This window comes from Poecilia formosa, unplaced genomic scaffold (genome assembly GCF_000485575.1).
Source record: "Poecilia formosa unplaced genomic scaffold, Poecilia_formosa-5.1.2 Scaffold311, whole genome shotgun sequence".
NCBI classification, from domain to species: Eukaryota; Metazoa; Chordata; class Actinopteri; order Cyprinodontiformes; family Poeciliidae; genus Poecilia; species Poecilia formosa.
The window spans coordinates 200618-227185 of NW_006800250.1; the positions used below are offsets into that span (position 1 = coordinate 200618).

Here is a 26568-nt window from a genome sequence, read left to right on the forward strand (position 1 = left end):
CTATAGAGAAGAAAAAAAAGAGGAAAAAGTGGAACTTTACGTAATAATGTCTAGTAAAACTAACAGAATTTCAGAGTAAAAAAAAAAGTTTATCATGCAAATATGATGGTGGCTAGTGACGCTTTCTAGCTGCTTCTAGACTTTGCTTTATGACCTAAAGCAAAGTCATAGATAACTTATGGCTTATCTATAAGCCATAAGTTGGCTTATAGATAAGCCAACTTTATAGAAAGTTGGCTTATCTATAAGCTCACTGGCAAACCTGCGTCTTACTGGCTCAAACAAACAATAAACAAAATAGGGTTTTTTTAAAGTGGCCTACTCAAAGTCTGCACTTGTCTTTAAACCCTCTGCTCAATTGAGTGTGGCCCGAAATCTCTCCTTAGCAACACAACCCATTACCAGTTATCAAAAACACATAATGCAGAAATAATCAGGGTAGTTTGGTTTGGATATGTTTTGTATTTGGTCAGGTTATATCGTTTGTTTGATGATCTGAAAAGCATCTAGACAAAACATTTCTGTAAAAAAAAAAACAAAAAAAAAAACATTTTTGGTCAAAACAACTTTTCAGGATTTCTGAAGTTTTCACCAAGTTTTAAGACTTTGTAAGGCCATTATGAACGAGAAGTGAGCCACTGGCTAAGACAAACACCATCCAGGCAAATGACAAAAAATCTGCACTTACCTATGGAACAAGTTATCTAGTTTTACCCTTCTTAGCTAGCTACCAAAGTTTTGCGTAACAGTAAAGTCCCACAAGAAAAATGAAAACTACATAGAATATATGAGATTAGAATCCCACCACAACAAAACTTAAGACCTGTGATTAACGTAACTAAGACCAACTTGTTCTTCAATGGATAAAAGACATTTTAAGGCCATAACTTTAGACATATGAATTTAAGACTTTTTAAGGTTGTGCGAACACCCCAATTTTTTACTTCTTAAATTTAACTTAAATCTGTTTCTGAACATTAATATAAAGCTGAAATCCTTAACATTCCCACTTTCCTCTGAACTACATCCCTGTTAAGAAAAAAACGAGGATTCTAGATGAACAGACCACAGACTGCGTGTTCGGTACTTCATATTGCACTTTATTCAGCTCTGAGGAGGCAGAACTGGGCTGGGAACGTTGTTGCTGTCACAGATCAACACTTATTGCTCCTTGTATGCACCAGCCAAACCCGTGTCAAGTATTACCACGCAAAAAAAAAAGAACTTGGTGTACATGGTTTGAAAATGAATAAAAAAAACTATTTTGTGTGTAAACCAAAGCAACAGGAAATACTGCACATACAGAAACAGCACTGGATGAGTTGGATGGACGAAGAGGCTTCAGACGACATGACATGCTACAATCAAACACAAAGAATGCCTTTTGTTTAATCTCATAGGGGTAAAGTAATGGCTTTCCATTGAAACTGACACGTTTCTACAAACACATAAAGCTACAACATGCCTGAATGTTGGTCCTGTCAGGTTTTCTGCTGTAAGAACATGAAAACATGGCATAAGCTTCAATTCGAGACAGTTCTGTTGGAAACTGAACGTCTGCAATGGATTGACCTTAAGGAGAAAGGTCTCTCACAGTTTTCATGGTTTTCAGAGACAATCAACTTATCGGCCAGCACAACTTTATCACCTCAGGGTTATTTGGTGGCTCCACACTCTCAAAAATGTACCTTTGTTAGATTGAAAGCTGCTCTGATTATAGATTTTGCATTTCAATGAAGCTGAATGAGAACCTGCATGGGTGAAATGAATCTGTTTTCAGGTGAATACAGTGAAGAATCACGACTTGCTCTTCAACTCGGCTTTACACATTCTTTTAGCTTCTTTTGACACTGTGTGTGAAACTTTTTAACGTTTCTGCAACGGGTGAAGTAAACATTCCTGAATTCCTTCAAAGCCTCGGGTCCATAAAGATCGATCTGATTTCAAAACAGTGGATTTTTCGTAAACAGTAAAAATTCACTTATTTTCAAAATTTTTACCAAACTCAATCTGGGTTTAGGTTATTTTTCAGCACGCGAGTGTTACATTTTCAACAAGATTACATAAAATTCTATCATCCCAGGTAAAACATGTAAACTCTGAGATGTGACTGAACTTGAATTATGAAAGTTTTGGCATGTTGCATTTAAGTGCGTGTTCTTGAATCCCATAAAACGAGTTTCATTGAGCCGTGGATGCGTTGCGTTTCTTGTGATTAATTTTTAAAACGTCTCCATATTTAAGCTGTCCTGACTTCTGCATTAGTTCTGCATCGCCACTGCTAAGAGCCAATATCACTTAATATTTAATATTTTTAGTGCTATCATTGAATCTAGTAGCTACAGATTAAAAAATGTAATCCATTTTTTTTTTTAAGTTGCATTAGTTAGGTGTTTTTGTTAATCTATAAATCAGACTTATTAAGGTCGCAGTTAGGACTAATTTATTAACACTTCCTAATGGTTATATATTATTCAGCCAGCAGAGGGCAGAAGAGCCCAGTTTCAACCTCCAGAGAAGAGAAATCCTCTGTGTTTCTTAGTGGCTAAACAGGTCAAGCGGGTTGAGGACACGTCACATGATCAGGGCTGCACAGTGAAGGGGGCGGCGACACGGCTGGGAAAAGGCCTCAGTGATCCAGGATTCGGAGGTTGCCGGACACTATTTTGTTTTCCAGCATGGAGCCGGCCGGAATATCGATCCGATCGCCGTGGTTGGCAATGATGATGACGGTGCCCTGGGAAGACGAGGAAGACAGCGATGATGAGTTCCAGGCTCCTTAAGGAGCAGGCAAGAGGTCATGGAAACATTTGCAAAACTAGAATAGCTGCGACTCAAAGATAGACGGCAGAACCGGTTCCAGCAGTTAGAATGAGAGAGGAATTTCTAGCTTCTCTGAATCATATTATTTGAATGAACACAAATATGTAGACATAAGTAGATGAAGTGGCTTGAATATTTTCAAACTATTTTAACTTTTGCAGACTTTTTTGACACAAACTTTTTTTATTACTTAGGATTTTATGTGATTCATCAAAATAAAGTAGAAAATCTTTCACAAGTTAAAATCTGAAAAGTGTGTCATGCATTGGTATTTCCCTGCTTTTCGGCTGCACCGAAAAATCGTCCAGCCAATAAATCTGCACCGATTTCCTTAATCTTGGAAGCCCGCCGATCAACAGGCTTAATCGGCGAGGAAGACAGCGATGATGAGTTCCAGGCTCCTTAAGGAGCAGGCGGGAGGTCAGGGAAACATTTGCAAAACTATAATAGCTGCGACTCAGCTATTCTGAGGGGTTAGGTGTGACCCGCCCGCCAGTCACACCTAACAACAATCACACAACTGTTGGCAACCTAGCAACTTTCTTGATATATTTGGCAAATTTTATCAGAGATTGGCCAAAATAGAATTGGCGGGTCAGGCTTTTTAAAAATCGGTGATCAGCTTAAAAATATATGCAATCGTTGCACTGGCACCTCCTCTACTTTATACACCTAAAATAAAATCCACAAAAATTCGAGTCTTTGTGTTCGAAGCCGTCGACTCGCGTGTGAAACATTTTTGACCCTTGCAGGATTTACCTTCAGCGACACGTTTTTCCCAAACGTGACGTCTCCAGAGACGGTCAGGTGGTCCAGCTCCAGCATGTCGGGGATGCTCTCAAAGCGGGTCAGGTACTCCTGAACCTGAACACAACAACAGGCTTACTTTATCTGGGCCTCGTCTTTATCAGGCAGTGGGTCACATCACTTATTGACCCGTAAGTATCATATTTATGATGTAAGAATGATTAACCAGCACAGTGCAGACGTTCCAATAAAACAGCTAAAAAGCGCAATATCAAATATCAAATATGTAACGGTGTGAACATGTCACATGACCGACGCCAGCCGTGCTCCCAGGTCCCACCTTGGTGAAGGAGCTGCCCAGCTTGACGTGCGGCGTGGTGGGGAACTCTCTCTTGGGGCTCATGGTGAGGGAGCCGGCCTCCAGGCTGTACAGGTTGGACATGACCAGCAGCAGGTCCGACGTGGTTTTGACAGGGAGGAAGCGGCTGCGGGGGACGTTTATTCCCATCGCGTTGTCGAAGCATTTGATCGCCGCGCCCACCGCCGTCTCCAGCTGGACAACGTTCAGCCCTCCGTCGAGCGTCTGAGGGTGACGGGGAGAGGGAGAAATGAAGTGACTGAAATAAATTGAATGTGTTTTTAACTTGTCGTTTTTTTCCCCACTGGACCTCGTCACCACGGTTACAGTTAGCTCCCATCCTGGAGCTGTAAAGAGTTACTTGTGTTTAAGCTTCTATCAGTCACTTACTGTGTTTGAACTGAAACTAGGCACCTACTAGTTAGTCTACGCAAAAGTTTAGTACGTTTTATTGAATTTTAGATCGTCCCTCTTTGTTTCCATCACAGAGCTGAGAACGGAGCACAAATGTAACTTCCAGGTTTTCAACTATCAGTAGATCTGTTGCAATAGCTGCACACCTGAACCAACACACACACACACACGCACACGCACACGCACACACTTTTGGATCATACTCCAATGACCTTTTGTGTGCAGAGGATTAGCATATAACCACTAAGTAGAACTAACTGCGTGCCAAAGTCCAGCCTACTGCTCAGGGTGTGCTTTCCAAAGAAGATAAATATGTAATGTACTCTACAGCATGGCAACATTAGGCAACACTAAATAATGACTAATTAATTGAAAAACACTTCTTAGATTAATTGTTTTTCAAGGAATCTAAGAAATTTTAAGGCCTTCATTTTAGATGCATGAATTGAAGTCTTTTTTCAGGCTGCATGGACACCCTGCCTGCTGTAAATGCATTAAGAAATTGCTTCCTGAGACCTCAGACGGAAACATGAGCAGATATTTCTGCCCGCCTCATCTAGACCTGATGAAAGCACCGAGCCGCTGACGAGGTTGGAGTTTAAAAAGTGAAGCAACTTCCAGCTGCAGAGGGGTTCATAATGAGCTAAAATTACCCTGTGAAAGGCTTCTGTGATGTAACACATACAAATGTAACAACAGGAGACTCGGGCAGACGCCGGTGAGAGGCCTCTTACGCAACATCCACAATTTCAGGTCCTTGAGCATCAAACCTGCGCCTGATTTTACCATGCATGATGGCGGCACCAGAAACCGAGTTGTCTGGCTCTGGGGGAGCCAAAAAGCTCCCGCTCACTTATTGCCTCTTACATAACACACAACTTTATCACAGCGCGAGCGCCGTCGTGTAATGAGGATTACATCTGTATATTCTGCTCGGGCAGAGGCAGCAGTAATCAACAGCGAAGCAGGGCTTCAGTGTGAATTTATTACTGTTATATCCTGAAGTGGTTGTCTGCTCAGTGAAGGATGGGCGAGGGAGCGAAGGTTTAATCTAGCTCCGAGGCAGCAGCCAAACTAAAACCCAGCTTTAAAGTTGGACTTTCTGTTCGCACAGTTTAAACTCACAGCAGAAATAAGCAGGTATTTCCAAAAAGAAAGAAATAGGAATTTTCTGTTAGAATCTAGTACATTACTTCTGAATTTAGGAGTAGGTTTACTACACTGTACACTGTTCTTCTACTTGAGTAACAATATTATGAAGTATCGCTACTTGAGTACAATTTCTGGCTACTCTGTCCACCTCTGCCTTCCTCACCATCTTCTTTATGAGAAAGAAAAAAAGGGATTTGTGTCGTTTGTCACAGTTCCAGTTGCCTTAAACATTTTAAAATATTGTTCTGACTGCATACATGTGCAAGCTTAGTGACTTATGAAGACCTACAAACACTTTCCTTTACTTAAACATGCATGTTCGGGAAAGGAGAACAGTTTTAAATATAAGCTGAGTAAAATCTGGGGGTACAAAAATTAAAAACGTAAACTGGATTTTGTTATTTGCATAGACATGTCCTGTAATCTTACTTTTGTGAAGAAAATGTATTTATTTGATCAATACATTAATTTAATTCATTAAAAGGACTAAAGTTTTAAAAAAGCTCAACAAGATTTCAATCTTTATTTCCACCAGGTTTTATTTAGCGGCCTCACTGTTTCTAGGCAACAAGGCATATACCAAGATAAGGGTGGGAATAAATCTGTCCAAAATGATCTTTAAATACATGAATAAATTAAAAAATGCTTCTGTTGGATGCTTTTATTAGCATAGCTAGATGTGTAGTTGTGCATTGGTGATTTGGGAAAAAATATTAATTGAGAATCTCCGTCCTAAATGAACAAAAAAAACAAAGCATTCATTTTTTCTACATTTATTTTTTGCGAGGTGCGTCTTTTGCACCCTTCAAGTTTTGAGGATGGGTGAGGTCAAACTAAATGAATTTTCCAGGGAAGAGCCTTTCACCTGAACTGTTTATTTTCCAAACTTGGTCACAATGGCGATGGCTATCTTTGAACAGGTCGTGGAATATTACACGGATGTCATACCACATACCTTCAATTTATCTTAAGCAAAGAAATGAGGACAAACAGAAACTGATGAGGTTTCTTGCTGAGCAACAGCATAAAAGCTAATCTCTTTTCACCAATATTTCTCTTTATCTGAAGCTGATATTTGGAAAATTCTCCATCATTTTTGCTTAGTATGTTTACAAAAAGAAAACCATGATGATACCAGTCAGAGCAGAGTTATGTAATGGGCTGTTTCATCTCCGCCTCGCTCACCTTGGGGTTGACAATGATCTCCATGTCCATGGCGTTCTGCTCCTGCAGCCTCTTGATGGCAGGCAGAGAGATCCAGAGGTTGTTGGTATTAAAGATCTTGAACTTTGAAACCGACTTGAATTCGTCCACATGAGCTTTGGGCACCTGGGCGATCTCGAGGAGGCGGAGCTTTCCTTCATACTGGATTAGGGTGCCTCCCTGGGAAAAAACAATACAAAAAAAAAAAATCAACAATTTTACTTCATACATTATATCTGTTGTCTTTAAAATGAATGATGATGAGGAGTTCTGGGTAGAACAGAGTTACAGACAAGGATAAATCTTTTTGTGCAGTTTTGGCTTAATTACTCATCTGAGGGTGTTGTTCTTTCAGCAAATGGCCTTTATTAATCTGTATGCTAAAGCTAACAATTAATCAATTACTAAATTATTAGACAATTTTTTCAGTGATCGATTAAAGGCATTTGATTAATCAATTAATCATTTTAGCCCAATGTGAGTTTCACGTCGAAGTGTCCTCGTCCTCCAGGGCCTACCTTGACGTCAGCACGCGTCTTATCTGTAACCTCCATGACGAACTCGCAGCGCTTGCCGTTGGGCTGGCTGACCAGGTGGTGCAGGATGTGCAGGTCAACAGTGGCTCCCAGGTTGTCGATGTTGGACACAAAGATGTACTCCTTTCCCTGCGCGATGAGCTTGTCCAGCAGGCCGGAGTTGTAGAAGCTGGCGTAGATGTCGCCGTGACCGGGAGGATACCAGCCGTCGGCGTTTTGGCCCGTCATGCTCAGGTTTGCAGCCACGGGGAGGAGAGACTCTTTGTGTATGCGGGGGTACCTGGACGGACAAGCACAGAGATGAGACAATCAGTAATGGGATCCTAATTTTAGCAGTTTTTGCTTCAAATGGTCAAGTAGTCACTAACGGGATGCTAATCCGAAACAATTAATTCGATTAATCATGATTAATCGATGATTGAAATAATCATCAAACTAATTAGTGACTGATTAGCTTATTTTCTGGAATTGTATTATTTGTTTATTTGAATCTTTTAATGTATTTCTAATACGGCCTAAAAACAGCTTGAGTGGTTTAATGAAAAACTACACAAAACATCATTTTTAAAAATCCAATTAATCGATTAGTGATCAGAATAATTGATGGAATGATGACTAAAATCATCATTCTTTGCAGCCCTAGATATGACTGGGATTTATCCATAAAATCCTTATAAATATTGCTTTTGTCTTTACTCAAACTGACTATCCCAGTGTGACCTGGAGGAATCTTTTCAAATTTGTTTTTAAGGTTTTATCAAGAAGACAGGTGAGGTACAAAAACCATCATCCATGTGAGAATTAGACAGATCAAAGCGTTTTTATGAAGGATTAACAATCCTCATGAGGAGCTGGACTAAATGTGAACTGGCAGCTCTAGGAAATACAGATGAGCTACTTGGGAGAAAAGACTTACTGCGCAGTGGGCTCATGGTCTTGTTAAAGTGGGATTAATTCAAGTTCTGATTCTGATGATCGTTTTGATATGAGCTCAGACACTTAAACCTCCTGCTTCCCCTGAAGGTGGAACAGTTGTCCAAGAAGAAACTGAGACCTCTTGGAGGGCAAAGAAGTTAAAAGTATGGCAATAAGTCATTTTAACTGACATGTTGCTTACTTGAATCAAACTCACAACTCTTTAACAACTACTCTTCTTACTGAGCCACAAGCCTCCCCGCAGCCTGATAAAGCCTCTTAGGCTAGTGACCAAAGTCAGGTGATTTATATATTTTTGAGTGATATGTTCATTAATTTTTGCTTCTTAACAAGGCAACACAGGACAAAAGCTCAGGAGAGCAATCTAAGGTGGGAGAAAGAGACATAGGGAGTATACATTTAAGGCATTTAAAAAAAATGGAGTCAGAGGAAGAAGCTATTTAAGAGGAAGCTTTATTTTATGCATGTCTAGACATTCCTGTGGTTCACTGAGGTTGGGAGAGAGCGAGAGAGAGCAAAATGTACAGTAGAGCTAAGTTATGGTGAGGATTGATGGGGTGATAGTTTTTGCATTGCTAGGCAAGCTAACTGTTTGTATTGCTGTCATCAGATGCTAAGACAGTGTATAATGTTAACAATGTTATTATTTTGTCTTTATTTATTGTGACCCAACCATTGTTTCGGTGCAAATCAGTTTTTTTTTTTCCAGTTTTTTTTTTTTTTTTTTCCTGAAATAAGGTTTAAAAAGTCTGTTAAAGACATAGCCAGACCTTTGAATGCATGTCTGAGCTTTCCTTAAGTCAAAACATAATGAAGGTGGGTGAATAACTCATGGCTGTGTTTGGTGTTTAAAGCTGATTGTTTTCTCTCCATGTGCCAGTGAACAATGACTGTAATTGGATTTTTAGGAATTACCGTAATGGCCTCAGCGTTTCTTTGTTCTCACATTGAAAATCACTTTTAAAACTGCTCAGCTTCTTTGACATTAAATCCTCCAGCTAGTGTTGCTGCTGCCCCAGAAAAAGCGTTGACCCAGCCTCCCTAAGGCATGCGGAGCTGATGAATAATAGAATCACAACTGGAAAATGAAAGTTCCACTTGGCTGACGAACTGGAGACAGCGTGGCATTAATCACAAACAGGTTCTTCCACATGTTACAAAAACATGTACAGTCTATTCCTGATGGCATGTATTCATGAACACAGATAGCAGGTAACGCCCAGGGGGGTTCTTAACACACTAAATGATACCGTTTTCCATCACCTACTTTTCCTAAGATGCCATTTAAAATACTAACCAGCTTCCAGATGTTGTGGTCTCACCTGCTCTGATTGAAGGTGTGGATCTTGACCCGGTGGTGTGTGTACTTCTGCAGAATTTTCTTAGTATCTTCATCTGTGTTGAAGGAGTTCATGAGGACCAGTGGAACATCAGTGTTGTACGTCTTGTTCAGGTGCTATTGGTGATTTAAAGAGAAAAACACACACACACAAACAGACACTACTGTTACTATTATATTTATCTAGTAAAGAAGGAAAATTTCACATAATCATCACTTAAAAATCCCCAGTACAGACTGATAAAAACGATATTACAACAAAACAATATCTAGGAATTTCCCCGTTGTGTGACAATAAAGGGTGTTTCTATTCTATTCTATTATTAGATCCATACCATTTCACTTATCAGTGAATAACAGAAGTTTCAACACCCATCATATCCCAGAATCCTGTCCTCAGATTTTAGCTCAACGTTTAACAAGAGTCATAGAAACTAATAGAGAAACTTCTTCTTCTTCTTTGCCTGAAGGCTGCTTTCTGAACTTCCTTACTGGGACTGCTGTTAGTCCGCATTGGAAAAACATCACTGGCTCCATCACACTTAGTACTGGGACTCCTCAAGGCTGTGTGCTCGGTCCACAGCTGTTCACAGTGTTAACTTGTGATTCATTTATAGCCTTTATAACTAGATGTACATTAAGAAAGTCAAAAATCCAGAGACAATCTGGTGTTCAAACTGAACACAATGAAGATACTTCTTAGAGAGTGTTTTATCCATTTGTGTTTTCTGTTATGAGTATATCTGATGATTTTTCTAACTATCATAGATCTCTGAGAAATCCTGTTTGGTTTTATAGTATGATGTTAAGTATGTAAAGAAAAAAAATAATCAGAATTGAAATTAAACTGAAAATGAGTTAAACTCCTTGAGGTTTTTTCCCCAAAGGCAAATTGGCAAAGCGCTGTATGATTGAACTCCAAAATGCCAAAACAAAGCCATTTCTTCATTTGTGGTTAAACAACAAAGACTTTACAAATACAATCAAGCAAAAAGAAATCTGTTGAAATCTCTGGGGGAGAAAAATTCAGATGACTAATGGAGGCAGAAACAGATGCAGGATGTGAATCATATAGGAGAAGCTGGATTTTGATCCCGTCAGAGACGGGCGTTGACCACCTAAGAGCGTCTCACCATGTCCGACGTCTATAAGCATAATAAGTGGGAGAACTGTTCATCTTTCTGTGGAGTTTTGTGTAAGTGTCGTGGTCCTCCTCTGTGCACAAACAATTCAAAATGTTCCGCAAATATGTGAAACAAAGGCTCGAATTACAGCTTTGCTCTGCAGTTTGTTGACAGTGGGCGTGCGTGGAGGCAAACACAGCAGAGAGGTTAAAGGCCGTCTCTAGAAACTGGACACTTTAAGTCTCAGTTTTGTGATCTTAAATCAGTTTTGTTTTCAGGATTATTTGAAGCCAAAATCCTTAGAAACACAAGGAGAGCCTTTGGACACACGTCCTTATTAGAGAGAAAGCACACTGCCAAATATAAATGATGGAGTATCGTCTGGAAAAGCAGACCACAGGTGTCACATGTTTTCAACACAAATCTAACTGGTTGGTTGGCAAAAAAGAGCTTTCCAGCAGTAACATTTCAAACTGATGCATGGCCACATCAGTTCTGAAACAACAATACAGAGGAAGATGAGAGGAAGTGGTCTTATTTTCCCCAAAGATCCTGCTAATGTAATAAACATGTTGGACATTTGTGAAGATGAATTCATAAAGAAGGCAGATCTCGTTGTTCGAAACACCCGGTGATGTGACGTTTTGAGAAAAGCAACTTACAGGTTTTGAGGGGAAACTGATCATGTGTAGAGATTGAGAATTTCAGCTGCTTCCATTCACTGGTGTTTCAAAGGACAAAACATCTGTGTGGACCGCAAATATGAAAGTCCTTTAGTGAAAAGGCTTCCAGTAAATTAGATAAGACTCATAAGAAATTAATAGTACTAAGCTAACAACAGGTATTAATTACATAACCGTAGTTATAGTTTATATTTTCTCACGGTGTACATTAGGATAAAAACATTTACTCCATCCACCGCCATGAATATGGCTTAGGTCAATAATATAGATATCACTTGGGAAAAAATAAACCATTTTTATGCACTTTAACTGATCCACCCTTAATTAATTGGGAAGTCATTTTCACATTTTGTATGTTTTTGTTTATAAACGTGTTCAGGTGTTTAGTTTTTTTTTTCCTATTTGATTTTTTTTCCCTATCTGATTGCATTTTTCTAGTCTTTTCCTACATAATATACATTCAGACTTTTAGGCTGTTGTGTAGAAAAACTACCTAAATTGTAATTGATTACTGACACAGTTACAGTGCATTTTCTGGCAGAGATCTAATTGTTTAAAAGAGGTGCATAACAGGTGATTGCAAGACTCTACAGTCCTTAATGAACTCCAGTACTATCAGATCCATTCTCCTTCAGAAGTCCTATTAGCCTCACCGCTAACAACAGAACAAGTTTGCAGTCAGAGCTGGTTTTAGCTCTAAAATTATTCTCAAAATAACATACAATGTTGAACACCGATGTGCCTGATCAAGAATATTTTTTTTTTACTTTCCTGGTGATTAAGTGAAATGTTCTCTCACAGGAGAAGTTGTTTCCAGGCTCCTCTGTGTGTGTGTGTGTGTGTGTGTGTGTGTGTGTGTGTGTGTGTGTGAGGTGGCGGGGGATTCGTTTTCCTCTTCTCTGAACAGGCCGATTCAGTCTGCAGGTAATCTGACCCGACCTGGGCAGAAAACTGGAGGCAGTGTGCTCAGAGGAGAGCTGAGCCCCAGGAGTCTCTTGTAAAACCACCTTCAATAAGTGCTACACTGTATTTTATTAAACAGAGTTGGGTGGTTGGTAACTAGTTACTTTTACTCAGTTACATTTACTTGAGTAACTTTTTGGAAGAAAAAAAACAGAGTTTTAGGAGTATTTTTACTATGCGGTACCTTTTACTTTCGCTTGTTTAACTTTATTCTTAAGTATCGCTGCTCTTAGTTGAGCAAAATGTCTGCTCAAATGTACTTTGCTCATTGAGAGTAACTTCACTGAAAGGAGAATAAGCTTATTTTTACCAAAAATTCACCAGACACACAAACGCACACATCTGTAGTTTCTGCTAAAGTTTCACAAGTTTTGTATCAAAAGAAATTGATTCAGAAAACTTTTGTTCTGCCTGATTTTGTTATTTTGAATGTATACTATTTATATGAATTATTTCCATTTTGATAATTAAAATACCAAAATTTCCATGTAACTTTATACTTTTGTCCATTTGATGTCATTTTTAAATATGAAGTGACGGATGTTTTGATCAGTTACTCAATACTTTAGTAGCTTTTTTTTTTATCAAATACTTTTTTACTTGAGTAATTTCTTGGACTGCTACTTTCCGTTTTCACTACAGTAAAAATATGTTAAGGTAGTGCTACTCTAAGTGGAGTACAATCTAATCTCGACACTTCACTTTTATCCAACGCAGATCAAGGCGAAGCCGGAGCTCGGGGTCCCACTAAAAGCAGCAGGAAGATGTGATTGTTGTTTGTATGACTTCCAAAGAACATTCATTCGGGCGTTGGGCGTAGCGCTGCAGCAGAAGTTGAGGTACACGATGGGGCCTAAATAACTGCGCTCTCCTCTCTGACCAGACACACAGCCGTCTCTGTTTCCCTGCCAGACGACACACCAACAGATCCCCTTTCACAGCAACTCCTCACACACACCGTACTGGACTCTTTCCACAAATCATCTCCTTTCCAACAGGAACACACTTATGACTTTATAAAGGCTTGCAGAAACAAACCAATGTCATCAACAAATACATGTGGTTTTAATTTTGGACTTTTTTCCCCTCCTCACTTTGAATAGAATTGATTCATTACAAAGTTTTCTTTGTATGAAAAATTTGCAAATGCTTCCAGAACAAAACCTGGTGCAGATGTTTGTGGTATGTTAGATAATAAGAGACACTCTTTGCTCAGCTTCAGTGGTCTGCACAAATCTAAATCTTCACTCAGTTTTTGTTTTCCTTTGAAATCTACTTCTGATCTTTTAAAGAGACCTTGATCAGTAGCTTTCAGACTTTCTCAAGGTCCCCCCCACCCCCATAAAGTTCAAGTGCGTTTCCACTTGAACCTTTTCCTTTGCTACGAACTAGGGGAATTTTTTGGGGGACAATTCTGCACACCTCTCTGTGTTAGCTTCCTACACCAGGGTAAAAGCTAATTACTTGAGTAGAAATAACGTTTGACAAGTCATGAACAAGTTGCCAGAAATGAAATGGGGAAAAAAGACAAAAACCACAGATTTTGGTTTTTTGGTTCGGAGAAAAATTACTAGTTGAAGTCAGGAAGAAAGGATCCCACGCTTTGGATAGAGGTTTCGGATCGGGGGCTTTAAAAAGGTAAACTTTGTGTTTAAATTCAGCCTGTTTACAGAGTAAATCAGAGACATTTCAAGGTGTGAGGGGAAACTCACAGCTGATTAACACACCAGGCTTTATTGGCTATTCACATGATTAGTTTTGGTTTAAACCAATAAGAGCTGCAGATCCTTCTCCTGTTGCAGCAGGTCGTGTTGTCCTTATTTAGTATATCCTTGTGGCATATACATATACATATATATGCAGTGTTGTGTGGCATTTTTATGTCAGAACGAGAATGCACTGCTGCCAGAAAAGTACTGAGGTGGCCTGACCCTCTTGGGCTCTGCAGATTCAATTACACAAGAAGCACAGAAGTCAAAACTGACAACGAAACTCTGCAAGAGATCTTAAGAATCCAGGAGGCAAAGTTTGGGCTAGCATAAATGTACGGAAATAGATCTGAAGTTTTTCTCAACACTGTTTTTCATTTTTTGACCAGTGCCTGCTCATTGTGGAGGAATTAATTTTAATCCCATTTCAGCTGTAAAAAAGGCTACTGAACTCAAAGGAATGACCCAGTGTTGTGCAGACAACAAATTTAAACATATTTAATTATTTAATTGAATCTATCAAAACTACTGAAGCTAACAGTTTGACAAAATAAAGGGCTTTAGCTCTAAGGGGATTCTTAAAGAAGGAATATCTGAAAATCCCGTTTCAGCCACAGCAGGAAGGAAACTTATCATCTATTGATGGAGCTGCTGATATGAAGGTTGTGCAACAACCTCAGATGAAAGCAGCAACAAAAGAAATAGCGTCAAGGCACTTATTCATCATTCCTCGAGAAAAAAAAAATGAGGATCTATATCCCGTTGGTTTGGTTTTTGTGCCTCAAAGGAGACTTGTGTTGTGACTGCAGATGTTTGCAAGAAGGCAGAAGAGTGTTAGGAGAAAAGCTGAAAAGAACTCATTTCAATATCCGCAGCAGAAAAACACTTAGAAGTGTAACTCACCAGTTCAGCAGAGTTTATTTTAAAAGCTAAATAAGCTTGATTAAAGAGTTGAAGTCTGGCAGCTGGTTGCCACATGAAGAAATGCTACATTTACATTTTTTTCTCCATCATAAAACAAGCTTGAAACACAAAACCAGTGTGTCTCACTGCTAGAAGTTACAGCTTTTGGATGGATTTAAAGCTAATGTGTATTTATCCAATTTTAATCTGGTCCTTTTTCAATGGCACTTGGCATTCATAAAAACTGAAAGACATAACCTGAACATAACCCGGTATTCTTTTTCACACAGCAAAAAATATCTGATTTGAGTCACTTCCTTATGTGGCACAAAGTCAGATACCTGTCCGATTGTTTAATCCAACTTTTATGTCAATGACATGCATTATAATTACTAACCAGAAGAAACCAGAACAGATATAATCAGTGGCTGAAAGAAAATTATGATTATGAACTTATGAAATAAGTCTGTGTCAGTAAAGTCACAATCCCACCACTCGAAGCAGACTTCGGTCAATGCTCCACAAAAGTCTGTTGCTATGGGTGTGCTGTGGTGGCGCAGGGCTTAAGCACAACTCACATATGGAGGCCTTAGTCCTCGACGCAGCTGTCGCAGGTTCGATTCCTGGCCTTGGCGACCTTTGCTGCATGTCTTCCCCCTTCTCTCATTACCCAATTAACTGTCACTATAAATTGTGCTTTCTTTTTATAGCTTCCTTCATTTTGTTATGATCTTGTAACAAAACTGTTGGCTCCCATTGCTGAATAAACATTAAAATCCATCCATAAACGGCGATATCCTTTATTACTTTGGCAAACAATGCAATCTCAACTTTCTTCTTCTGCACAGGGGGATCACTTGAAACCATTATTCACACAGACACATTACTCAGTATGAAAAATATATATATAAGCATTGAAGTTCAGCAAAAAATTGGAAATGCGTACTGTGTGAACGTAGAGTAAGATTAGTAAGATCCCAGAACAGAGCTGGTGTGCAGATTTGATTTCAGATCTGCAAAGTAAAAATGCTGCCATTTACAATTTATTCCAATTGCAGCAACAATTTAAATTGTACATGTTCACTTCATGGTGACAGTCTACCACAAAAAATATTAGGGAAACAGAATTAAGAGGGGAATCTTTGTTTGTGGTGTGGTTGCTTGGAGTTTGCACCTCGATTTGCTGCACGGTCAGGTCCAGGAAGGTGTTCTCGTTGCGGACGCTGATCAGGCTCTTGGGGCCCTTGCACCCCATGCTGGTACCCAGACCTCCGTTCAGCTTCACCACCACCAGCTTGTTGAGGCTGGCGGCCACGCTGTCCGGCAGACCCCGGGCTGCGATCTTATCGTACGGCTGGATCTGTAGGACGAGGGCAGAAATTTAGACTGTGTAGACACCAAAACGGTTTTTCTCCTCTATGAACTAAACAAAACACAAAGTGTCAAAGAAATGTATCCCAACAATGCTATTACATGTCTGACTTCAATCAACCAGCCAAACTGGTTTCTATATACATTTTTGAAATTCAAAGATAAGCAGAAGTTTTCCATTGTCACTAATATTCTATTATTTATTTCTTTAACCATTTAAAACACCTCCCCCCCCAAGCCCCCCAAAAATAAAAAAAAACTATCATGCAGATAAAAAAACCTCCAAATATAACCCGGTATTGCAGGACATTTCTGGCAGAGGAGCTTAACACACAGCAGACCACCTCTGCTTTGTGTCCCATCAGGCGTAGAAAGTACTTAGTAGTTATCCAGTTAGATCAACCTCTGAGTGGCTGCTAGCATCTCTGCATCTGTGCTAACAGTGTATTGCAGCCACTATACGCCCAAACTGAACACATGATTAAGAATTTTGGGTCTGTTGCAAAAAACTGAGAAATTTTGAGATAAATCTCAGAATTTTTTCAGAAAAACAAAGTTTTTGACTTTTGGAAAATGTCTGACTTTGGCAACTCAGACATTTCCGAGTTTGTTCGAGAAAAATCTTTGTGATTAATCTAAATATTTCTGTTTTATTCTAGCAAATTTTCAACTTTTGAAATTTCAAAGATTTTTCCTAGAAAATTTCTCTCATCAATCTAAAAATTCCTGAGTATTTTTCTTCCAAATTATCGACATGTCAGACATTTTATTGTCTTTATGGAAATTTTCTGTGATTAAGCTAAACATTTGTTGTTGGTGGAAATTGACTCCTTTTTTTTTCTTCTGTCTTCAATTTGTCTGATACGTCGTCGTGTAAATCAGGTAAAGTTAAAGAAATACAAAAACAAACAGGAACAAATGTCAGCAAGATGAAACTTTGCTGAAGTTTGCAGAAAAGCATTTTGTTTTTTTCAGGGTGAAAACCATTTCCTCAGAGGAAGAGAGACGATCCTTCATGGAATGAATTTCCTTTTGTGCAGGAGGTGAATGTCTGCAGTCATCGGCTCTATCAAAGGAGAATGCATTTTTTCTTAAGCGTCTACTCATGTGGTTCACACTGACAATTTGAGCATGTCAAATCACAAGCCAGACTCACTCCCAGGCAACAGGGGATAAACCTTGCTGCCAAGCTGTAAAACTCCTCTTTGCTTTTAATAATTCACTCTCCACACATCCGAAAGCGTTTTACATCTTTCTTTGCACTGCAGACAAACATTCACAAACAGTCAATTTTTCAACTTGCTGATTTCTTGCTTCCCGTTTGACTCGGCTGTTTTCCAGCTGCTGCTGCTAACCGCTCAGGAATCCTGACGCGGAGCGCAGAGCTTCGACTTCAAATATGTCCTGTGTGGGGAGGTTTGGAAGCTTTAAACCGTGTTATTTTAGATTCCCAGAAGAAGATTGTTTTATAGTTCTAAAGCTAAATATTTAGAGGGTGGTGGAAATGCAGCCACGATACGCGAGATAGATGGGTTTATTGAGACCTGCAGCTTCTAAAAAAACAAATGTTTTATCTCCCAAACCATGACTGAGTCCAGAAGAGAGACGTACTAAATAAAGGAGAACCTTCTGATTGCGATACCTGCAGCTCTCATAGCAACGTCTTTAGAAAAGCATCATGATTGTCTCAGAACTGAACCAACTGGATAAAATGATCTATATATGTCTATATATATATATATATATATATATATATATATATATATATAGCACACACACACACACAGCCGGAATGTTGTGTTGTTTTCATGAACTCAATAGAGTTACAACAAAGAAGCAAAGGTTCATTCCAGGTTTGGTTTCTGCAACCTGAAATACAACAATCCAAATTACCAACAGTAATATAGCAGCATACTTAACCCTGAGACATTCCAAGGTACAAACTGTTTCCAATTAATGGGTGACATCAATTTATTTTCCAGAATGACACATAACCCAACATGTTTTAATTGCCGGATTATTTGTCCACGCCCTTTCTGCAGAACAATGCACAGCCGAACTGACCTGAGCACTGGAAACAGGAAGATGATAATAACCGCAGCTGTAAAAATACCTTTCAGTCTTGCTAAACGCTAATAGCATCTTCTCAGGTGATTTTTTTTTCCCCGTGCAAAAACAGCAGCACATCAGCAGAAACATCCCAAACAATCTCTGGAGCCTGAGATTTACCTCCAGTACGCAGATGAATCATTGTATTTCAATAATTTTCAGCTTTTCTATCTTATGCTCTAACTCATTCCATCTGTCCAAGAACAAGACACAGAGGTCTTAAAAGCTCAAGAGAGCTTCTTGAAAATAAACAAAGTTAATAAGGACACGTTCCAAACTGGGGTCCTGGGAATATAATCTGGCAGTTTTTGTTTTCCCAGAGAGGAGCAGATGGAGCCGGACTCACCGAGTCTTCTGGAGGCCGTTTTATCTTGATCCATTCCACAGACGGGCCCTTTACCTGCAGGAATCTGTGGAAGAGGTTCTTGAAGCCCTTAAAGTCCTTCATGCAGACCTGAAAGTGTAGACGGAAACATTAATGTAGCGAGTGGTTTACAGATTCATTTCATTCACTGTGTTTGTGATCAGGAGGGGATTTCTTTTTAAGCTGCACCCACTCTAGTTAGGGTAAAGAGTTAAACATATATCCACAGTGTACAACATTGAGATTAAAGGTTTTTATGTAAAAAAAAAAATTGCTATTTATATTTAAGTTTTTTTTTTTTAAGTGAAAAACAAATTAAACATTCTAAGGTCAGTCTGGTTCTTATCTATGTAAATATAGAATAGAAAACTGTAAACCCAATTCAGTCTCATTAAACCAATGATATGAATTTATATATCTAAAATAGTGAAGGAACTCGATTAGAAATTTTAATCACGTTAACTGAACGGTTTTAAGAAACTAATTACAATCAATCACATTGTAATTCAAAAACCTGTTTTAGTGCTAAATTATAAATATGTCTAATAGTAAATAGACATATAAGCTCAATAAAGAAGATATTTATTGAGCTTGTAAATATATATTTCTTTTTTCTTCTTGTATCGACTAGCAGCTGTTTTGCTCTGAAATGTTTTACCCGAAACATCTGACTCATCTTAACTCTCATGTTTCTGGCTGAAATGCCTCAGTGAAACCCCATAAATTAAAGAAATTAAGCGGCTGTTTATTTTTCCCAATAAACCGTGTCTGCACTCCTGTAGGTGTAACCCTGCTTGGTATGACGCTCCAGTATGCGTCAGGTTTGAGTTTTCCCAGCATTGCCATCCGCCCCTCTAAATCACAACCAGATGGTCTCAGACAGAGAGGGGAGGGATGAAGACGGGGTGCTGACGTACGTCTCTGTCGGCTCCCGTGACCGTGTCCACCAGCTTCTCCAGCTCTGCGTCCATGGAGCTCTCCAGCTGCTGCCGCATCATTTCCTGAAACTGAGCCATGCCTTTGTGTGGCACTCTTTCACTCAGACCTGAACAAACAAGACAGAAAAGAAGGAAAGGTCAAAGTTCTCCTCTTTCCACCGATGCAGCAGGCATTCATGGTGTCTCATTTCAGATTTTCAGACTTTCGCCTCATTTTCTAAGCTCAGAATTGTCCGTGAGACGAAATGGGGGGATTTTTGCCTGCTCGTGTTGCACTGTTGGTCTTCCTTGAAAAATAACTTTTGTTGTGAGATATTCAACCTTTTCATGATAATGAGGACTTATGGCTAATATTTCTCGCCAGAGAGATCTCTAGTTGCGGTCAGAGTGTCACGTTGTCTGGTGAAATAAGCATAATCATTGTCATAAGCCCGAACAAAGTATGAAGGAGAGTGCCTCAAGCTTGTGATGTTGATGAAACCATGTTTAGGAGTTTTTGGAGTAAGAAAGGAAGTACTTTTGAGCCTGAGCTGTCCTGTCAATTAATGAGCACTACTCAGTGTTTCCCAAAGTGTTAAAGAAATCTCCTTCAATCTCAAATAGCTTTTTGTTGAAGGAGGTATGTTGCAAAACGGAGCAAAGGAGCTACAGCTCACTGCTAAGCTAACCAAGCCTAAACAAAATTAAGGCCACAAGCTGGTCTGCCAATAAATTTGTTTCCTAGTATTTCAAATGTTGACCAGATCGCTGTCCCTCCAAATTCACTTTGGGAGTCTGTGACTTTTCTCTAGAATAGAAAATATCAGAGCAAGTTCACCAATGACTAAGAGCTTAGGATGCACGGCTCTGACTGGAAACAGAAATGTGATGCAATGCTTCACAAGATTGCTTCATACCACAACCGTACTAACGGTCAGCCAATGGCTTCTCTGTTTAGTATCGTTCGTCCAAACACGGGGTGTACTCCTCCTTTTCAGAGTGGGCTTGTATCATAACTGGTATGAAAACAGAGAACTGGGTGAAGAAAGATTTCTTGTCATCTGACAAGAAGTAGTAAAATAATTACCAGTTACCCAATTTCATTACCATCCAAACCTCAAGGTAAACATCTGAGCGGCTTTCAAATATGAAGGGTTGTTGTGATTTTGATTTTTTTCCCCCTTTGGTATCAAGTGATTTTTTTATTTTGTCCATGTTTTTGTAAAACCTTTGTGAAAACAATCTAGCAAACTGATTGCATTATTGGTGAGTGTTAGTGAGTTTGGAGCCGTGTTACTTCCCAGCAGGAAACCCGTCACCAATGACCTCATAGAGAGTCTCAAAAGAAACATAAAAGCTTTATATTGCAACTATAAAAAAACGGAACAATCATGGCTTGTTTGGAAGGGTTGGAGGACCTCTGGGACAGTCCCAGTTTGACAAATAGTTGGTCAGAATACAAAACATCTTCATTTAAAACAAAACTCAGCGTATCAGTATAAACACCTTGCACAATCATCAAGCGCTTGACAAAATCTACAACATAATGGCTCAAGAATAAAGATAAAAAGTCATGAGACAAAACAATAAGCGTGTGGCTGATGTTAATGGTTGAGCTCAAAGTTCGGACCCTTAGTGCAAAGACTAATAACCCGAAGCAACCCTTAGGTGTCGACCAAAATATCACTGCGAAGTTATGACAGACTAATAAAGCTATAAAGGAAATTACTACTTGAAGTTGTTGCTGCTAGTAGGTGGTTCTATGAGCTACTGGGTTTTAAGGTGTGCTTTTCGTCTCCATGGCAGTAATGCAGCATTAGAGAAGGTTTGAACAGTGCGGTACGGCAACATTATGGCTGGGAAAGCAGCAACCAGCTCTTTACATAGATGTTTAGTTACATTTTATACAGAGTGCAGTGTGTGTGTGTTGTTGGATATGACAAATAAAATTATAAAAATCTGAAAGATTTCATCATGAAGAAACTAAAAAAAACTCCTCAAATAGAATAATGACACAAAATAAAAATGATGGTGTCGTTATAAAGAATAAGTAGGAAAAAAAATAAATGAAAAAGCAAATAAAATTGACAGCCAAGTAAAGTAAATGTGCAAAAGATGGAGGAGTGATTAAATTATGACTTCTTTTTTAACCACTTGAAACTCCAGAGGTTGAAGCGTTCATATCCCGGGGCCTTTTTTAATTTCTAAATGAGTGTGAACTCACACAGTCATCCATGTGTTATTTGGAAAATCCAATATGCTGCATAAAAAAAATCAATAGGGAACAATGTGAAAAAACAGTAGAGGACGAAGGAAAAATGTCTGAAAAACAAGCAAAAAATAAATAGTGTAGTGTTTATTTTTTTTGTTTGTTTGCATTATTTTTTTTTTTTTCACAAAGAGAGAAACATTAGATTTGGTGTGAACCAAAGGATCCATAGAAAGACGGTTAATGACGCTAGCTTCTGTTACTTGGGTAATGAGCTAAATAATCAGGCAACAGGACAAACTCAACCTGCATGACTAAACAGAATAGGTTGTACTTTTGCACATCATTTTAGATCCTGTTTGCGTTCACGACCAGCTGAAATGAGGAACAAACTTGTACCAATTGAAACGTTCAGGAAATACTGGTGAAAGAATCGCAGGAGAGACGGTTTAGAAACACAAAACGAGTCCTCCTGACCGCCTAGCTGCTGAAACGCAGGTTCACCCAGTTCTCTGCCAGTGGAGGAAACACGGAGTATCGAGATAATTAACAGACACAATGATTAACAAAACACTCCATTCCACTCGGCATTATGCAGTCTGACAACTTACCGTAGTTAGTCATTAAAGAACATTAAAATGTGCATCGAGCCCCCAGGCAGCTTGAGCAAATAAAACTAAGGAGGGACACCTTAAATGCTGCCGTTTCCATTAGGGCTGCAACTAACGATTATTTTAGACATTGATTAATTGATTACGCTGACAATTAATCAGATAAAAATACTGACACATTCTGCAAATTGTTCACTTGACCACTAAAGTCTCCTTTATACAATACTATAAATATACTAAAAGATACAAATAAACAATTCAATTTCTTTTTTAAATCAGAAAAATGAACTTTGTTTTTTGCCTAAAATGCAGGATTCCTTTAGTGTATACATGATCATTTGTAGTAAAAGATGCATCTGCAATTAAAAAAAAAAACTAACATCAACAGTGTAGGTCAGACCTGCTGATTATTTTTTGGACTGATTTACTTCACTATTTATTTACTCATTTATTTCAAGAAGTGAGAAGTGTGTCGAAGAGTTCAGAGTTTCTACCGCAGCCTCGCTTTGTTCATGTGGTGTTTCAACATTCTCATCAGTCCCAACCAGAGTCCCACCAAACTAACGGCGGACGAGCTTGTGCTGAGTTAAGGGTTAAGGAACTGCTTTAGCTCAACATATTTTAATCAGTTGGGTAAAAAAGAAAAAATCCCTGATAACTTGAAGACAAAGAATATTGTAGTCAGGATGCTGACAGTGGGAAAAGGTTTTTCCTCAACATAAGAACCGGATCCTTCTGCATAGCTCACTTTGGCTGTGAACACCCTGAATGTTAAAAACATTGAGTCAACAACCTCTGGTAATCAAGTCTCCCTTGTAGAAACTTGATTAACTGTTATTGGCTAGCAGGCAATATATATATGAGACCAGAGGACCAAGGAAGCTTCCTTTATAGGACAGGTGAAAACTCGCAAAGTCAAGTCAGTCTTCAACCACTGCATTAAAAATGCTATCAGCTCACGTCACCTGGATGGGATTGGCTGAATATTGTCGGAGCTCCATTTCATAAAATGAAACATGGTGTAAACTTTAATCAGTATCCCTACATGATGCTGTAGGGATACTGACTGGAGCTGAGCGGAAGGTGCAGGGTTTTATCCAGTATATTTTAAGCCTGGCGGGCCACCAGGCTTTACTTGTGCCCCCACCAGGCTAAGCATTGCTTATTTATTTAAGTCTTTTAAAAATGTTTGCATTTTTAAGACCTTATAGTTGGTGTTCAGGTGTTAATCTTCAAATCTTTCAATAACACATAATTATCAAGTGATATTTTCAAATTTCTTGTCAACTTAAAAAAAAAAAATGTTTAACTCAAAAACACGACAGACCGCTGGATGAATGACTGACCTAGCACCAAACCACAGGGCTTGGCAAGTTTGGAAACCTTGAAGTGGATGGCAATCCTTGAGACTTCAGAGTGGGATTAAGGTTCACTTTTCTTCTCTAAAAATACACCCAGAGATGCCATGTCCAGTGGTCATTGTTATTTATTTTGAATTTGAATGCAAATGCATGGCTTTCTCTTTGCAGTCATGCATAAATGCCTTTTGAAAAGCACTGCAAAAATAGACTAAATGAGAGACGTCTGAAAACCTTGTAGGTGGTTAGAGGTTAAGACTAGTTTAAAGCATATACGTATCATTTATTAGCAAAATGAGGAGCTTCATAGTAAAAACAGAACCTTCCATTTTTGTAGCAGTTATGAAAAAATACACATTTCTGGTCTTTAGTGAGCCAACAGTGATTGTAGCTCATTGTCCCAAGCTTTGGGAAATCAGACAACAAAAGCAAATGAATTCACAAAGTTTTTGCTCATGAAAAGTTAGAACATGAACGAGAGAATGTTGACTCTAACTTTACTTCATAAAAAGTAGTGGCCAACAACAGACAGGTACAAAGGGCAAAGTCACGATAATCCAAGCACTCTGTGCTTTATCCTGAAGGAAGCTCTGACTGAAATCTAAGAGGAGTAAAACTGAACCTATAGCAGTTGTAAGCAGATATGACAAAACCCTTCTGTATGTGACGAAAACTTTAGCACTTTGTGATTTAAATTGTTAGGTGGAATAAAACTGCATGTTTGGAGTAAGAATAAAACAACAGAAACAGCTGGACGGCATTTAAAACACACAAGGGATATTAGAATAGGACCATTAGGACATTCTGTCAGATAATTTGATACATTGTTTTGTAAACAATGTAACATTTAGTTACATAGTTTCAAAATAGTTCCTTACCTTCTACATAAAGTGTCATGTTTAAGCTGCCAAAGTACTATGAATCCAGTCGACAAGTTTCAATTAAAAACTGTGATTACTTTCAAATCTCACTCCATGAGATTCACTGTGACAAGCGAAGAAGGGTCATTGAACACGGCATCCCGTAAAATGAACCCGAAAGTTTCCATGCGGTAATCTTAACGCCGCCCGTCCGCTCAGTCCTTCATTCATCCAGTCGTAGGAGCTTTTTAAATCATCCCACTATTCCCAGGATCTTGGCATCCTGTCAGAAGTCAGACTTATCTTATTGACAGTCAGAAGTCAATCCGGACACGGAAAAGTACGCTTGAACCAGAGCAAAACAGGATCTGTTACTGGTGGCATTCCCAGTTACCACTAAAATCACGTCACCAATACTGGCTGTGAATCCAAACTCACACCTCTGTTCACGTTTTATTCCCCACTGCCTCGCCCCCTGTGTGTGTTTTTATTGCTCAGTTCAGCCCAGAAACCACTTCTACACCGACACTGTCAATCATTAACCGATGGGATAGATGGTGTGTGTTGAAAGCGTCCTTAATATAGAGGGAATAAGGAAACTGGGAAAGATTGGTGGATGGATAGGATGTCATCCAGGAATGCGGTCCAGAGGGGCCAACTAATCACGCGGAAGGAAACGTTCGCTTTTCCGATAAATATTTTTGGCAAAGCGGTTAGGTAACTGGATGATAGCATGAAAAAACGTCTCTCCCGTTGAACGACAGTCTTCAGCACAAACCCGAGAGAGCAATATTTAGTGTGAAGCCATTTTCTTACTGTGTTACTGTGGGATGCTGGCGGAAGAAAGTCAATGGTGTCGGTCGGCCTGGACCACAGCAAAGAAGGCAGCGAAGACACGCTCAATTCTTTTTAAACCCAGGCTACCTTAAAACACCATGCCACTGTTCCCTTTACTGGTCCTCTTTATAGGGGAAAAAACTAAAGCGTAAATAATGAAAAACTTAAAAAGGTAAACAGTTCTAAGATATTTTACAAATCACTTCAGTTCCAAGCAAGGGCAAATGGGAACCAATGAGAGGGCTTCTTTCCTGTGATGAAATTTTTGGGCACCAATCGTTTTTTGCGACGTATTTTCGATGGTTTTTCTCGCCAGTGATGAAACGTAGACGTACACGACTAGACGCAGCATTGGTTTCGTCGTTGTCAAGCAGAAACGATACGTCGGCGACTCCGCCATACTGTGAGTGGCAAGTTTGTCTTGGAAAACGTGATTTCCGAAAAAGAAAAAAAAAAGAAAAAACCATATAAGTTTACGTCGAACTTTGTTTGATAATGTTAAACAAATATACAATATACAATAATGTATGTTCACTTTGGTACTAGGAGGTTATGGAGGTAAGAACTGGCAAAATCACATGACAAGAGCAACATGAAACACCCTAAACTTACTATATTTCCCTTTTAAACAATTTTAAGTAACCTAATCCCATTGTACTTTAGTCTAATTAAACATTTATTCCGTTTTGTGGAGGGCGCTAGTAGTCACCAAAGAGAAACTTCTAAGATTTTTTTTTCACAAGTGTTTGACTTCTGTAATGCTATAAAGGTTTTTCCACTGATTGTTGAGAAGTTTCTCTCCTTTTCTCTCGAAGTTTGTTTCTGACAGGAATTTCTCTAAAGTTAAGAAATATGTACAAAAAATATGTGTTCATATTATTTAAAAAATAGCCATTTATACCGTACAAGAAATATAACTCATGGTAGCATGTAGTGCTGAATGATAGATTTTTTCCCCCATCACATCAGAAAACAGTTAACGTTTCAAATGTTTTAATGTTTTAATTGTGAAACATTAAACATTAAAACATTATTTCACATT

The 26568-nt window shown here is 38.9% G+C and overlaps 1 protein-coding gene across 2 annotated transcripts; it reads right to left on the minus strand.

Moving 5' to 3' along the window:
- Nucleotides 1–1079: 1079 nt before the first annotated feature.
- On the minus strand, nt 1080–25778 carry ugp2b (UDP-glucose pyrophosphorylase 2b). Of its 2 annotated transcripts, none has more exons than XM_007572925.2 (10): nt 24708–25471; nt 19652–19779; nt 18717–18824; nt 16065–16250; nt 9492–9625; nt 7216–7513; nt 6680–6877; nt 3911–4153; nt 3583–3687; nt 1080–2737 (listed from the first exon to the last, which is right to left on the minus strand). In XM_007572925.2, the coding sequence occupies exons 1-10, from the start codon at nt 24724–24726 to the stop codon at nt 2630–2632; spliced, it is 1527 nt and encodes a 508-aa protein (XP_007572987.1). In that variant the 5' UTR covers nt 24727–25471; the 3' UTR covers nt 1080–2629. The 2 variants fall into 2 exon arrangements, with proteins under 2 accessions (XP_007572987.1, XP_007572988.1); XM_007572926.2 differs by lacking the exon at nt 24708–25471 and adding an exon at nt 25506–25778 and having other exon boundaries at nt 2630–2737.
- Nucleotides 25779–26568: the final 790 nt, after the last annotated feature.